The sequence below is a fragment of the Mirounga leonina genome, unplaced genomic scaffold, assembly GCF_011800145.1.
Source record: "Mirounga leonina isolate KUSES-001 unplaced genomic scaffold, KU_Mleo_1.0 Mir_165, whole genome shotgun sequence".
NCBI classification, from domain to species: domain Eukaryota; kingdom Metazoa; phylum Chordata; class Mammalia; order Carnivora; family Phocidae; genus Mirounga; species Mirounga leonina.
The window spans coordinates 4,763,992-4,780,550 of NW_023270415.1; the positions used below are offsets into that span (position 1 = coordinate 4,763,992).

The 16,559-nt window shown below is 35.9% G+C and overlaps 1 protein-coding gene across 1 annotated transcript in view; it reads right to left on the reverse strand.

Annotated features, from left to right (window-relative positions):
- The window catches only part of PXDNL (peroxidasin like), a 507,553-nt gene that overhangs the window by 162,589 nt on the left and 328,405 nt on the right, over positions 1–16,559 (reverse strand). Inside the window, exons 6-8 of the mRNA XM_035011137.1 lie at positions 13,854–13,925; positions 7,946–8,115; positions 5,065–5,182 (exon numbers count right to left, since the gene is read on the reverse strand). Of these exons, the coding sequence (XP_034867028.1) occupies positions 5,065–5,182; positions 7,946–8,115; positions 13,854–13,925 (360 nt within the window). The remainder of the gene's footprint in view (positions 1–5,064; positions 5,183–7,945; positions 8,116–13,853; positions 13,926–16,559) is intronic.

Genomic DNA, 16,559 nt, shown 5'->3' on the forward strand with positions numbered 1-16,559 from the left:
ATGGTTTTCCAACTGCTCACTTTCAATCTGGTGGTGTCTTTGGGTCTAAAATGAGTTTCTTGCTGACAGCATATCAATGGGTCTTGTTTTTTAATCCAATCTGATAGCCTGTGTCTTTTGATTGGGGCACTTAGCCCATTTACATTCAGGGTAACTATCAGAAGATATGCATTTAGTGCCATTGTATTGTCTATAAGCTGACTGTTACTGTTTATTTTCTGTGTTCCTTTCTGGTCTATGTTATTTTTAGGCTCTCTCTTTGCTTGGAGGACCCCTTTCAATATTTCTTGTAGGGCTCATTTCGTGTTTGCAAATTCTCTACTTTTTGTTTGTCCTGGAAGCTTTTGATCTTTCCTTCTATATTCAATGACAGCCTAGCTGGATATAGTATTCTTGGCTGCATATTTTTTTTCATTTAGTGCTCTGAATATCTCATGCCAGTCCTTTCTGGCCTGCCAGGTCTCTGTGGCTAAGTCTGTTGCCAATCTAATGTTTCTACCATTGTAGGTTACAGACCTCTTGTTCCAAGCTGCTTTCAGGATTTTCTCTTTGTCTCTGAGACTCATAAGTTTTACTATTAGATGTTGGGGTGTTGACCTATTTTTATTGATTTTGAGGGGGCTTCTCTGTGCCTTCTGGATTTTGATGCCTGTCTCCTTTCCCAAATTAGGGAAGTTCTCCTCTATAATTTTCTCCAGTATACCTTCTGCCCCTCTCTCTCTCTCTCTCTTCTTCTTCTGGGATCCCAATTATTCTAATATCGTTTCTTCTTATGGTATCATTTATCTCTAGAATTCTGCCCTCGTGATCCAGTAGTTGTTCATCTCTCTTTTTCTCAGCTTCTTTATTCTCCACCATTTGGTCTTCTATATCACTGATTCTCTCTTCTGCCTCTTATCCTAGCAGTTAGAGCCTCCATTTTTTATTGCACCTCATTAATTGCCTTTTTGATTTTGACTTGGTTAGATTTTAGTTCTTTTATTTCTCCAGAAAGTAGTATCATCTAGTATCATCTCTGCTTTTTTTAAGCCCAGTTACTATCTTTATAGTTGTCATTCTGAACTCTAGGTCCAACATCGTACTAATGTCCATATTGATTAGGTCCCTGGCAGTTGGTACTGCCTCTTGTTCTTTTTTTTGAGGTGACTTTTTCCATCTTGTCCTTTTGTCCAGAGGAGAATAGATGAATGAGAGAACAAAATACTAACAGGGTAACAATGACCCCAGAAACTAAACAATTCAAAAGAGATCTGAAACCGGGGAAAAATAAAGGGAAAGAAAGGACAAAAAAGAAAAAGATTAAAAAAGGAGAATATGATCAAATATGATCAGGCTGATGCATAGATCAGTGCCACACACTAGATTTTGGGTTTATTTTGGTCTAAGAAAGTGCCTCCCAAAATTTTAAAGAAAGAAAAACTTATATATGTACAAAAATAAGGGTAAATATGATGAAGGGATGGAATATGACTATAAGAATGAAAATTATATAAGATTTTATAAAAGGAATTGATAAGATAAGAAGTTGTTTGAAAAAAGAAGAGAAATTAAAAAAAAAAAAAAGAGAGGGAATAGGATCAGGCAGGGACTAGAACAAAGCCATACACTAGAGATTCATGATATATTTTGATCTGTTAGAAGAAACTGTATCCCAAAATTTTAAAGAAAGAACAACTTTTATATATATATATATATCAAAAATAAGGTTAACTACTATGAAGGGATAGAATATGACTCTAAAAATGAAAAATAAAAAAGATTTTTTAAAAAGTGATTGCTAAGATGTTGGTTGAGAAAGGGAAAAAGAAAAATTCAAAAAAAAATAGAAAAAGAAAATTAAAAAATTTAACTTTGAAAGACTAAAGAATCAGGGGGGAAAAAGCCATGAACTCTATGTGCTGTATTCCCCTAGTGCTGGAGTTCTGCCATTCTCATTGATTAGTAAACTTGGTCTTGATTGGCTGTTCTTGCTGATCTTCTGGGGGAGGGGTCTGTCGCAGTGGTTCTGAAATGTCTTTGCCTGAGGCAAAATTGCCCTGCCCTTGCCGGGGCCAGGCTAAACACTGCTCATGTTTGCTCTCGGTAGCTTTTGTTCCCTGCAAGCTTTCCATACAGCTTTGGAGGATGAGAGTGAAAATGGCCGCCTCCCAATTTCCACCCCAGAGGAGCCGAGAACTTGGGGCCCTACTCCTCAGCGAGCCCCCAGAGAAAAGCAGTCAATCACTCCTGTCTCCCCCATTTCTGGCCACACTCCATGCTCACCTGGCCTGTGACTAAGCATTTCTATCTCTGGCACTCGACCCTGTTTGGAGTCTCCAAACCCTGCAGATCCCTACGGTGCACTCCCGTGCTGCTCCTCCCGGGGGAGGAAGCGGAGTCTCCCCAGATCTGCCACTTGTTGTGTCCCTCCCCAAAGAGCAGTGGCCTGTGCCGTAGATCATGGTTTATGGCAACCCAGGTCTGAGACCCCACTCCTCGTCTCTGGAGCTGGCTTCCCTGCTCCAATACCTGGGAGCTGTGCTACACTCAGTCACCCCTGGTCTTTCTGTGACCCTCATTGTCCTGAGACCACACTGTCCCAGCGAGGGTTCCACCCCCCACTTAGCCACTGGAGTGTCGTCCCTCAGCAGAGCAGACTTCTAAATATTCCAATTTTGTGTTCCACTCTCTATCACTTGCCAGTAGCCAGCTGACAGAGGCTCCCTCCCCCCGTGGTCTATCTTCTCAAATATCACCTCAGATTCACTTCTCCGCACATCCTACCTTCCAAAAAGTGGACGCTTTTCTGTTCAGAGAGTTGCTGCTATTCTTTTCTTCAATTTCCTGTTGAGTTTGTAGGTGTTCAGAATGGTTTGATAACTATCTAGCTGAATTCGTGGGACCAGATGACATTTCGGTCTCCTACTCCTCTGCCATCTTGCTCCTCCTCCATCTCTTTCAATTTTCTGATCATAATGCACCAGATACAGATTTCTTTTTTAAGTCCTTGTTGGGAATCAGTACCTTTCTTAATCTGAAATCTCATGCTTTTTTTCATTTCTGGAAATTTTCTCATTGTTACTTCTCTAAACATTGACTCCAGCTCATTATTTTAACTTCTCTTTCTGGAATTCTTTATTGGATATGTCCTGGACCTTTGGATTATAGTTTCCATGTTTCTTAACCATCCTGATAGCTAATATACTCCAACAGACATACCCTCTAATTCTCTAATTCCCCCTTTGCTTGTGTCTAATCAGTTCTTAACTCACTGTTCTATGGACCCTAATGTCAGGATAGAGGTTATCTCCAGGGGAGGAAAACAGGAGAATGTTAAGGAAGGAATACCTAGGTTGCTTCTAATGAATTGGTAGTATTTTTTTTCTTAGCTTAGTTTATGTTAAAGAGATGTTTATTTCAAATTACCTGTTGTAATATAGGGTATATTTCATGCACTTTCAGTATATATATTATCTTTTTATTTTTTTATTTTATTTTTTTTTAAGATTTTATTTATTTATTTGCGAGAGAATGAGAGACAGAGAGCATGAGAGGGAGGAAGGTCAGAGGGAGAAGCAGACTCCCTGCTGAGCAGGGAGCCCGATGCGGGACTTGATCCAGGGACTCCAGGATCATGACCTGAGCCGAAGGCAGTCGCTTAACCAACTGAGCCACCCAGGTGCCCTATATATTATCTTTTTATTAAAAAATATTTTATGACCAATAATCAGCAAGACTTATTAATGTTAAACATTTCTTGGTATAAATTCTTCCCTTTCATTTTTATTCTTTTTCTATATGAAATGGCTAATATTATAACAGAAACTTCTGCCTATGCTTCACCTTTCCTTCATTTTATTCCTTCTTTTTCAATTTCTTTGTTTCTTTTGAAATGCATCTTAGTTTCCTTAGTCACCATATTTAAAACCCGTATGTCATACATTCCATCAAGCAATATGATTTTTTATTTGTTCCTTTCTGAATACTAGTCAGTACCTTTATAACCTGAACACATAATGACTTAATTTAAACTGTAAGAAGGCAGAACAAGCAGTTGGAAGACATTATAAGCAGCAATTTCTATTTCTCAAGTACCATTGAACTATCTCCAGATGGAAATAAATTGATGTCTTCTATCAGTTGAAGTCTTTCTCCTGGGCCAGATTCCAGATTTAATAGTGTTCATAATTGCCTTCTTTCCAAGCTATTTTTAACCTATACTTATTAGTTTTTTTTGCTAGAATTAAAAACACATTTTACAAACATGCCTGGGTTTCTTACTACAATTACAAGTACAAATTATATACAAAAAAGATACAAACTATATCAGAATCTTTTACAAAGAAAAGCATTAAAATTTAGAGTTGATTATACACATGACAGAAAACAAACAATGAAATTTTGTGGAGGCATGGAAGAGACACATGCAAACCATGCTGGTTACCAATAACATAATTAATGATAATATAATTGTCCAAGTACTATCACTGAATTGTATCAAGTATATAATTCATTTCCCACTCCTCTTTTAAACTTTTATTTTAACTTTTTATAAGTTTGTTATTACTATTCAACTTTACATTCACAGCCTTTTAGACTAGTAGATACCATGTTTTATCAAATAGTGCAATAAAAATAAAATAAATGACTAGTATTTTAAGTAATCTTGCATATCTTTTATTGCCAATTCACTTACATAATGTTATACTGATTTACTATGTGAAATTTACAACATCAAATGTAAAATACCAGGTTGAAACTAAAATAATTAAGGTGAGGTTATATCTAATTATGTTCAGATTTTAAAACATACTAGTTTGTTATTATCCCAATATTTCCTTCTAGAAATAATACAAAATTCCTTTACTCAATTTCACAGTCTTTGATGTCTGGAAATATACAATTTTAAGAAGTCTTCCAGATACTTTGGGCAAGTCAAAAGATGAAAGTTAAAAGACATTTTTATGAAATGTCCAGAAATACTGACAATTTTGGAAAATTCATCTCTAGATAAACTTGAAGCAAGATAAATGAATTAATGAAATTTGAAAGAGAATACAACACATGCCCATGCTCAGTATTTACTTGTTATGTATCCAAATAATCTTTGGTTTGGGGTTTCCTTCAGCCCGGCAAGTAAAGTAGACAGTATTCCCTGATGTTACTTCCACATCTTGGGGCTCAAAAGTAATTCGAGGACTCTCTGTAACAGAAGAATTATTGGTATACTTTTAAAGATACAAAATTACAGTACTCTAAGATATTATTGACAAAGGACTACAGATAATTTTAATCCCTCTACATTAAAGTTTTATAAATTGTATGGCTTTTACCCAGTAACATACCAGTTTCAATGTTAGACATATATTTAACAAAACTTTAGAAGTTTGATACACTGCATAAAGGAATCTCCAATGAAGTAAATTAAATAAATTTCCCTGTGCCTTTTACAGCCATATTTCTGGAAGGAGTTTGATTTTATGGGTCAATATTTCAAGCCAAGTACTTCAGTTGAGCTTGCAATTTTGTAGGCATTCTTCTAGACAATTAGCCATCTAACTACCCACTTTATAAAATTTATAAGAATTTGTATGTCTAGACCTCAAACCTGGTTGAGCAAAATTACTTATTAATATAAATGAATGTTTCTGTTCTCAAATAATAATTAGTGGTAAAACATGGAAACATTTAAATTATTTTAATAAAGAAGTGGAGTGATTGATACTTAATGAACCAGATAATATTATTGAATTTAAATTATAGAGAACAATGTAAAAAAGGGAATTTTGCCTTTCTACAGCAAACTTAATGTAATTTTTTAAATCTTTCTAAATGATAAAACTCTTTCTTTAATAAGTGCATCATTTGAGACTTTCGATCATTAATAAATAACCAGATCTAACATGTCTGGAGAATGTTGCATAGATCTCTATTAATTTTAACCACTTCATCAAAAGTCCATGTGACCAACATCTTGGCCTTACCCTTTTTAGAAAAATTGTTTGATTCATTTACATTTTTACTTTAAAAAAAATTCAACATTACAGTGTGTCAGGCACAGTGCTAAGACAGTGACAAAACAGTGATCAAAACAAAGTCTCTGTGGGCGCCTGGGTGGCTCAGTCAGTTGAGCGACTGCCTTCGGCTCAGGTCATGATCCTGGAGTCCCAGGATCGAGTCCCGCATCGGGCTCCCTGCTCAGCGGGGGGTCTGCTTCTCCCCCTGCCCTCTTCCCTCTCGTGCTCTCTGTCTCATTCTCTCTCTCTCTCTCAAATAAATAAATAAAAGCTTAAAAAAAAAAAGTCTCTGTACTCATGGGCTTATAGTTTCATTGAAGCAACTGAAAGTAAACAAACACAAAAATGTATAATAAAATGTTGTAATAAGTGCTAAGAAAAGTAAATGGTTATTTGATAGATTATAAAAAGGGACCTGACTCAGCGTGTGTGTGGTAGGGAAAAGGTGGGTAGAGAGCAAAATTAAAAAAAGCCTTTCCAAGTAATTAATATTTAGAAGAGGGCTCTTAAAAGAAGAGAGGCAAGAAGAATACTGTAGGCAGAGTAAATAGCGTATAGCCAGTCCTTGAGTTGGAAAAAATCTTAAGAACTTCTAGGAACTGAAAGAACATCATGATGGCTAAACATCACTGGGCAGAAGCAGGGGCAGAATGAATCAAGGTTACAGAGTAGCCAAGGGCTACAACATATAGAAAGTGTGACCTTGTTAAGGATTTGGTGTTTCATTTGAAGGCATGGGAAGCTATAAAAGAGAGCAAAAGAATTATATAATCATATCTGTGTTTTAAAAGATCTCCCTAAATATAATAGATTGGAGAGGGAAGAAAATGAAAGCTGGGGCAGCAGTTAAGATGTTCTGTATTCCCAGCAAACTTGACTATGACATAAACTCCAAGTTGATAGTAAAGATGAAAGGTATGGACAAATTTGAGATTTATTTGGAAATAAAGACCAAGTCACTTTGCTTCTCCATCTGGATGGAATTAAATTATATTAATATAATTTTCAAATGACCTGCTTAGAGAAATTCAAATATTGGCCTCCAGTGAATGGGGCATTAGAAAACAAATTTCTGCTGTAAGCTATCACCTGAGTAAATTTTCAAGGAGCCCAATTATCACACACATGCATACGTATGTAAGTATATTCATTTATTCATATTTAAAGCTATATATAAAAATAGATTAGATATACAAGTAGATATTCCTTTATGTTAAAAGCTTGAAGTGAGCATCAAATAATTTCTTTTTTAAAAAATATTTTATTTATTTATTTATTTGACAGAGAGAGAGAGACAGAGCAAAAGCAGGGGGAGCAGCAGAGAGAGAGGGAAAAGCCGGCTCTCCACTAAGCAGGGAACTCGACATGGGGCTCAATTCCAGGACCCTGGGATCATGACCTGAGCGGAAGGCACTGACTGAGCCACCTAGGCGCCCCGAAAACCAAAAAAGTTCCTAAGAAGCTATACTTGGATCTTCAAATAAAGCCTGAGAGAATTATTGAAGTTGTTAGAATATGAACTATGCTTACCAAATCCAAAGTTTGCATTACTATTATGAATATTAATAATTATTTGATCTAAAGTTGAAAAACCTCAATTATTGATTATTAACACTTAAGTAATACTGGTTTAAGTGGAAACTTTAATGCTGGTCACAGTGTCCTATGACCTTGCTGAAAATAGTTTTCTTTAATACTTCTCCTTTGAAATTTGAAAGTTGGATTAAATGATCCTCAAGGACTGTCCCAGCTCTGTTTATAATGATAAAAACTTCCTTAAATCAAAATGCAGAAGCTGAAAAGGAAATTGACCATACTTTTAACTAAATAACTTGATAACATTTTCTGATATTATGTTCTTCCAAATGCAACATCATATAACAAACTTTTATAGAAAGGGGGCAAACAAAAGACATTTCCATTTTATACACACAGAGAAAATTGCATACCACAGTTGAATTCCTCTACTGGTAACGAAGCGATGGAGCGTCCCTGGAGCCTTCTGGGATATTCACATGTAGCAGCAGCCTGAGTTTGGCCATTTCGGGCATAGCCTTGCATAAGTTCCCCCAGCCACATTAAATCACAGTCACAAACTAGAGCATTGGAATCCAGACGCCTAGGCATGCAGGCAAGAATTACAACTGTTGAAAGCGACTATTAATTTCTTCTGAATCTTCTGAATTAAAATATTTAAATTCCTGTAATTTACCTTTTCAGTCATATTTTTTACTCTAGGATTTCTAGCTACCAATTAACAGATTAAAACACATGCTTACCTGTTTGCATTTCTTGAACAGAAATAGATATATTTTCATATTAAATATTTTTGGAAAGCACTTTGAGACTCAAAAAGTGGTTTTTACTTAACATACATTTTACTTAACATGCAGTATACTATTTGATTTAAATAAATAACTAAGATAAAATGAAAACTTCCTTGTTTTAGAGAAAACTAAGAATTAAAACTATACATACTGAAATGTTATAATTCTTTTACATGTTAAGAACAGAGAATTTATATTTGGTGGTGTTGCTTTTCTAAACTTTTTCATAGATGTTACTTAAAAGAGTAGATGCTTTCTTACCCAAAGGAGGCCTATAAATGTGCTGTGTATAGTTTGTGTGGCTGCCCTAGATGACTTGCTCTTTTCTCTTATAAACCACCTTGATATCCAATATGGATAGGCATGTGTTTCTTTGTGTTTTCAATTTTCCCTAAAGGTTAGGGACAGGGACTTCTAAAATTTTCTTTTTTGTGTGTACTAAGAGGCCTGGCTATCACTGAAAATCACACCATTTTACAAAGGTCTGCATCTGGAAGTGTCTCTTAGAGACTGTGATGGGCAGGTCTGTCATATTTTTTTGTGATATTTCCTAATCTAGGCCCACAAGTTCTTCACTTTTGCTAAGTGTTACTATATTTTCCTAATCCTTTCCAACACTTTTTTTTCCTCATGAAATAAAATTGATAGATAACCAAAGAGATTTATGGTGTATACCTCCATTCTTGCCAAAAGATGTATAGCAAAAGGGAACAGATGTGATAAATTATCTTTCATGTATCCCAAGGGTTAAAGGGCAGCGTTAGCTAAATGAAATCCAAAAGTCTGTCTATAGCAGTAATCAGGTCACATTCTGCACAAGGGAGTTCCAGAGATGAAATGATAATATGGATATATTTATGATAGCAACAAGGGTTACATTGTTCAAATTTTATTGTAATAAGTAATGCTGAATGTGATTTTTAAGCAGAATTTTAAAATGGCATAATTTTTTAATAATTGTATGAAATGTTCTTAAAAATCATTTGGGAAACAAACAAAGGAATTTAAAGAATCAATAAGCATATAAAATAAAAAATCCTAGCTGTTTTAACTTAGGAGTCTATATTAACATCAAGTTACTAGAACAGTTTTTTCTAAAAGTAAAAAAAAAAAAAATCATGTTATTCTCTAGATTTGGATTATAATAATTCCAGAAAACTGTAAATTTTTAAATAAATTTAAGAAAGATTTATTGTCTGATAATTTTGTGAAGGATATTGTATACTTAGTTCATAAGATTAAGTTATATTGTACTTAAATTGTATTACTCTAAAAAGAGTAGCTATATTTAGCAGCATTAAATTGTTAAATTAAGGGGAAAAAAATCTCACACTCATTAAAAAGTTGCTGAATGGTATGGATTTTATTTGCTTAATGCTTCCATCAAGACTTCACATGAAACTGAGAAAAAGAAAAGCCATAACTGAACTGGAGAACACTTTCAGCCGTGTCTGGAGTGATGTAAAAGACGTAACAGTTGACTAACACTTGTTCAGCAAAGTATTAGGTTCAGTGTCCTTGGCTATTCCATATCACTGTCTGATTTACTCTATCAGCTGCTTTGCTAAAAAGCAGATATATTTCAACATTAAATTTCATTCTGATTCATGTTTTTGAGTTTAATTCATGTTTTGAGTTTAATGTCTGGTAATTTTATCAAAAATAGTTTTTTGTTGTTAAATATTAAGGTGTAAATTCTTGCTTTAGTATCACCATGAGATTTCCAAGCTGAACAAAAGCCAGGACATCAACATAACTCCTCGGGAACATCATAGCCATGGGACCCTAATAGTCTGGAATTTTCCATTTCCCTGACATCATCATTGCTTATATATCAACCCTCCATTAATCAGTAATCAATATTTTCCCATATGTATCCTCATGCTTGTGTGTTTTAGCAACACTTGAGCATAACATTTAATTTGTTTTTTTATGACCATTGACTTAATTAAAAAATTCATCTATAGCAGGGATACAAAACATGAATAAAACAACTATGGAATTTTTTTTTCACTTGCCACTTAAAAACCTCCTTTATAGTGCTCGCTTCAGCAGCACATATACTAAAAACCTCCTTTATATTTGAAAAAAAAATATATAGTACTAGAACTGTATTTTTGTACAAAAGTCCATTTGGGGAGCCCATAAATAGAGTGTTTCCAAGTTCATACTGGGAAAGCATTCTTTGACACATTGCCTATAATTTAAAGCCATAAATTTTGAAAAATAAAAAGCTATCAAGTAAATCAATAATAAAGGAGGGTTGTCTTAATCTGTATTAGACCATACTTATTAGTAGTACCCTATGCTTAAAATCATTGCCATTTTACTGTTCTCTATTTTGAAAGTTCTCTTAAATCAAATGTCACATCAAGTGTGCTAAATAAAAGACAACAGCCTTTTGATAGTATTCAGTCAAGAATCACAACACCCAAATCATTACTCACTTGGACCTGTTCACTGCTCAACGGGCAATTTGAAAGGGAAAAAAAAGCATGGAGTAAATTCAAATTCAAATCTTTCTATTTGAAAATAGAGTAATTTATCACTTGTACTTGCATAATCCCTTTCACTTACAGACCCAAGAGCACTGTTAAAAAGCATTTCATTAATTTTTTCAGTACTCTTGGAAGGAATGTGGTTGTCATGAGTTAGAAATGATATGGTACAGAAGGGGAAACCGCTATCAGATGTCACACACAGCTCCTGGGGTGATAGGGCAAATGTGATTCAAACAGGTTTCTCGGACTCCCAGGTACTAGCCGTGAAGCGACATTCCCCCAGCTGTTGAGAGACTTCAATGTAGAAGATAGAATTTATTGGATGGTACGTGTAGTTTATCTACTAGCCCTCAGTCACTTTCCTTTATTCTGATTTTCATGTGTAAATTACAGCTTGGATAAGCATGGGTTTGAGGATTTGGAATAACTAGGTACCAGTGCTCGCCATCTCAGACTGACCAAGATCTCATGAACACTGGAAGAGTTTGCTCAAATCATCTGTATGTCAGTTTACCATGACCATAAGTTATCAGTGTACCATCTATGAAAACAGACATTTCATCAACATAACATACTAACAACATCCTTATATTTGGCTTAAAACGTTTGAAATACATATAACACATGCATATAAGATACATACTGGCACATCACTGTACGTAGGTCTCCCTCTGCTTCTTTATTAGTGTTTATTTCTCTGTGTGTGTTCCAGCAATAGAGGGAATGCTGTTTCATTAAATTTAAGAAGTTAGAACAAAAAAGCTGCTACTAAAATTTAACAAGAAAGAATAATAGAAAGGGATTAGAAAAACAAACAAGAGATTGAGCATTTCAAGACTTTCTGAGAGTCTTAGAAGTCAAGAAAGATACCCGGATGGAAATGTATGTAGAAAAGAAACATTTAATGGGAATTATAATTGCAAATATACAAAGACAGTGACTCTAACCACAAGTGATAAATCCAACAAAAGAGAAAGACGACAAGTAAAAAAATATTCTTCCCGCTACCAAAAATAAAGCATCCTATGACCTGGTAACAAAATGCCTTGGCATTTTTCATTTTCCAGATATGACTTAAAAACAAGAATGTTAAAACAATGAGGTAACACTACACATGTGTTGGAATGGCCAAACCCAGGACACTGACGATACTTAATGCTGGTGAGGGTGTGGAGCAACTGAGCTGTCATTCACGGCTGGTGGGACTAAAAAATGGTACAGACACTTCAAAAGACAGTCTGGCAATTTCTTATAAAACTAAACATATTTTACGCGTGCCATCCAGCATCATGTTCTTTTGTATTTATCCAAAGGAAGTGCAACTTTTGTCCCCTCAAAAACCTAGACATGGATGTTTATAGCAGCTTTATTTATAATTGCCAAAATGTGGAAGCCAACAAATGTCCTTCAGTTAGTGAATGCATAAAGAAACTGGTACATCTAGACAACGGAATATTATTCAACACTAAAAAGAAATTAGCTAGTAATTTCCATGAAAAGACACGGAAGAATCTTAAATGCCTATGACTAAACGAAAGAAGCTAATCTGAAAAGGCTGCATACTGTATGACTCCAACTGTATGACATTCGAGAGAAGACAAAACTATGGAGACAGTAAAATGTTTTGTGCCAGAGTTTAGGGGGAGGAGAGGATGAATAGGTGGAACACAGAGGACTTTTAAGCCAGAGAAAATATTCTGTTATGACATTATAGTGATGATATATGTTATCATACATTCATCTAAACTCATACAAGGTACAATACCAAGAGTGAACTCTGGAAAGCAGGACATTGGACTTTGAGTGATTATGGGGTATAAATTTTAACAAAGGTACCACTCCAGTGGAGGATGATCGCGGGGGAGGCTGTGTAGGAAAAGAGGGTATGTGGGAAGTCTCAGTACTTTCTGCGAACCTAAAACTACTCTAAAAAATAAAGTCTTTTATAACAACGAACAAGAATCGATGCACATACTACTCCAAATGGCTATGGTGCAACCAGTTCCGAGAAGTAAGGAAATTTTGACAGAAAAAGAGAATCATCAAGCAGTTGTGGGTCTGAGCACAAAGAGCACAGCCCGAGGAGAAAAGACGGTAAGGCAGCACCTGCTGTGAGAACTGCAATGAAAGTAGAAAATGACTTGACAAGATGGACTGGGGCTGGATGAATGGTCCTCCTGATTATTCATGATCCTTGAAACACAATGATTCCAAGCGTTATTTCCACACAAATTTATTTCCCCCCATGTTCTGATATCTACTTAATCTTAACACTCCCTCGCCCATGGACCTGGACCTGGGCACATCACACCAGAAAGACACCAGCAACAACGTGACCTCCAAGACAGCTGAGAGATGAACACCTTTGTAATTTTTCCCCTCCGTGCCCTCCAACTAGCTCTGGGAAGCAGGACATTGGACTTTTATCTGATAACTGGGACTTACGGACGGAAAAAACAACAACCCCAAATCCATCAACAATGCAGACATATACCCAGAGATCAGGATGAAGAGACAGATCGGGGTAAAGGCGAGTTATTCACATAGGCAGAGAGAAAAGCGAGGCAGCTGGAGGCTCAAACAGAATTGGGAGGTTCGCTCTGAATTGTTTAGTGTGGGAAGAAATGAACTCTACCAGTAACCATATGTGCAACAAGGGAAAACTTCTGAAGCCTGGCCGGAGGAGTTAGACTTTCTTCAGAACTTCTCACATCTCTTTTTAAATAAAAGTTAAAGGAAAAGGAAGTCTTGGGAGCCTTTAGATTTGACCAGCAAGGAAATTACTGAGAACCGAGGAAACTTCTATCTTCAATATTCCTTTTGAATGTCACTTCTAAGAGAATACATGAAAGCTCAGTAGACTGCGTCCTCTATCGCTCCACGGTTAATGAAACCATTTTCTCCCTTACACGTTAGAATTGCAATGATTTTCCACGGCCAAAGGAGACAAAGGCAAATCATTGCTTGGGATTTATTTATTTGGGGGAAAATCATAAGGTTTTTGTGTCTGTGCGCTTGCTTTCACTTACAGTCTCTTTAATGAATCCAGATGAGAAAAGCTCCCAGCCGGGATTTTAGATAATTTGTTGTTATGCAAAAACCTGAAAAACAAAAGCTAACTTTGAATCACAACACAGTAATGATGCTTTGGGAGACTTTAAAAAAAAAAAATTGGAATTGTGAATCCAAATACATTTTTTTAAAAAGTATTTCAGTGTGAGAGAGGGCAAATACAAAACAGTGTCATTTATGCAAGCACAGTCTTAAAATTTACATGCATGTGTATTCTCATCCATGGTTTTTTTAATTTTTCGTTTTATTTAGTTAGAGATTACAAATGCTAAGAATAAAAATCACAGAAATAAGTCTAAACACACAGGAAATCAAGGTAGAGGATGTATTCATTAAAAAGAATGGCACAATAATGTATGACCGCAGCAGCCTGCAAGAGAACCATGAATAACTGGATCCTGCAGATGGCAACCCTTTGTCTATTTTCACTTACTGGCCAGCAACAGTTTTGCTAAAAGACAGTTCCATTTGGTGCTGCTGTGGTCCCTGGCTCAGCCAACCATTTGCCTGTTCCCTTTCAAGTCCATGCGCACGTTCCCCACTCCAGGCAGATCACGGAGAAGCACATCCCCAGGCTCTGTTGCTCATGGAGGAGGCCCAGGCCACAGTATCTCTACCCCTCCTTCCACCTGGTCGGTCCTGCACTGGTTTGGGCTCCCTGAGCGCTGCCCTGGCCATACCACTTCTTCCCACTGTGACGAGAGAAACTATGACTAGCAAATAACTAGCTAGGGCTCATCTGCTCATTAGCACCGCTGAACGCATATTCAACAAAGAGCACATGTATGAAGAGACGACATAACAGTAGTCTGAGACACAGAGGAAAGCTCCATGCCATTTATTTCTAGAGACTGTGGTTTTGAGCCTAATTATGAGCATAAATAACCAAATAATGTGTAGAAAATGTTAACAATTAGCTACATCCAGCCTCCCTCTGAGTCCTAATTCATGACCAGTGCCCCATCTCAAAATTAAATAAGATTATCTGACCATGTTTTCCTAGCAATGTATGGTTTTAGCTTAATTTTAACTATTTTATTATCCACTAGGGATTAAGGTAATGGGGTGTCAGCAGGAGTCAAAATATTTTTATGGCTTTGGAATTTGATGCACATCTGAGTAGATATAATTTTTCCTGGTCCTTACTATTTTAGTTCCTTATACCCATTATCCCCAGCTCCACCCAATTCACCAAACTCAGAAGCAATGACTAGAGAAGAAACAGTGAATAGTTAGGTTAAGATGGGTGTACAGACAGAAGTCACACAGTAATTCTCATTCCCCACAAGTCCTAAGCCATATCCATATCTCAGGAGATATTGGAATAGAATTTAATAATGAAGAAGTAGCTTGTAGTACATTGCAGCTGAACCTCGGGGAAAGCCACATAATTTGGATAACTTATTCATGTGCTTTTTTGCTGGACTACAAGCTTATTTCACTATTTTACAACTAGTAGAGTCCAGGGTGATAACAGTAAAAATGCTGCTGATCATCTCTTAACATATTTAAAAGGCTGGAAATTACACCAATAACCAGAGATTGAAAGATGTTATCTATTTTCCAAGCCAAGTAGACCAGAATTGTTTAACAGGCAAAACAAATCAAGAAAAAAGCATAACATTGTCATCACCACAGATTTTGAAGCAAGGTATGTAAATCTTGAACAATCATTGGCAAAAATTTTCTTTCATTTTGTACGGTGACAAAATGTCCAAATTAATGTTATTTCAATATTAGTTTATGTCATACATATTATTGGGGTTCCCAAATCAGATACTATTGCTACTTGTCATTTCTATAACTATTTGTTTTCAAGTAGATTAATCTCTCTAAACCTCAATTCTTCTGTCCATAAAATGAGCTTATTATTATAATAGTTATTATTTATCTTCTAGATTACTATGTCAGTGACAACTTTAAAACAGTAGTAGTATTTCTGTGGTCCTCTTCAGCAGGGGTGCAAAAATGCATGCCTATGCTTCCTTTTTTCTCTTTCTTCTTTCCAAGTTCTGTGAAGTTAATCTTCAAAATGCTTCTGCTGACTATTTGTTGAATTCTGCTTGTAGAAGTATCACTTTGATTGCTTTACTCCCAACAAGACCTAAAAAGCACCTCTTCCTGTATTGGAAAGTTCATATAATAATTATTTGCTGCTAATGTTTTCTGTCAAAGATATTTGGTTAAAAAGAAAATTAGCAGTATCCATTGCACTGAAATTGATACAAAGACTGATCTCTTTCTTGTGACAGAAATATACAAGTTATCAAAGAAACCAGGCATGCATGAGTTTTTTCAACATTAATGTTCTGAGGAGAGAAAAGCATATCTTCTGCCTGAACTTTAGGTTAGCATTTCAAGATATATACACTGGAAATCCAAGAGACTTCTAAGAAGAAGAGAAAACCTCATATTCAGATCCTATACTTTGAGAAAGCTTCTTGAAAGAACCTTCGTGTAGCGAGGTGCATGCCTGATAAAGAAGACATTTCCAGGCTGGTTGACTCAAAGCCAGTCCCTGCTGCTCCATAAAGCATCCCATGGGATGTTGTTTCAAGCTGGTATTCTCCTCAAACCAATAAAACTAAATGTATTCTTAGTCACCATGAATGTTCTTTATGGCTACAGAATACCAAAGTTTTCTTCCTCTTGATATATTTTTC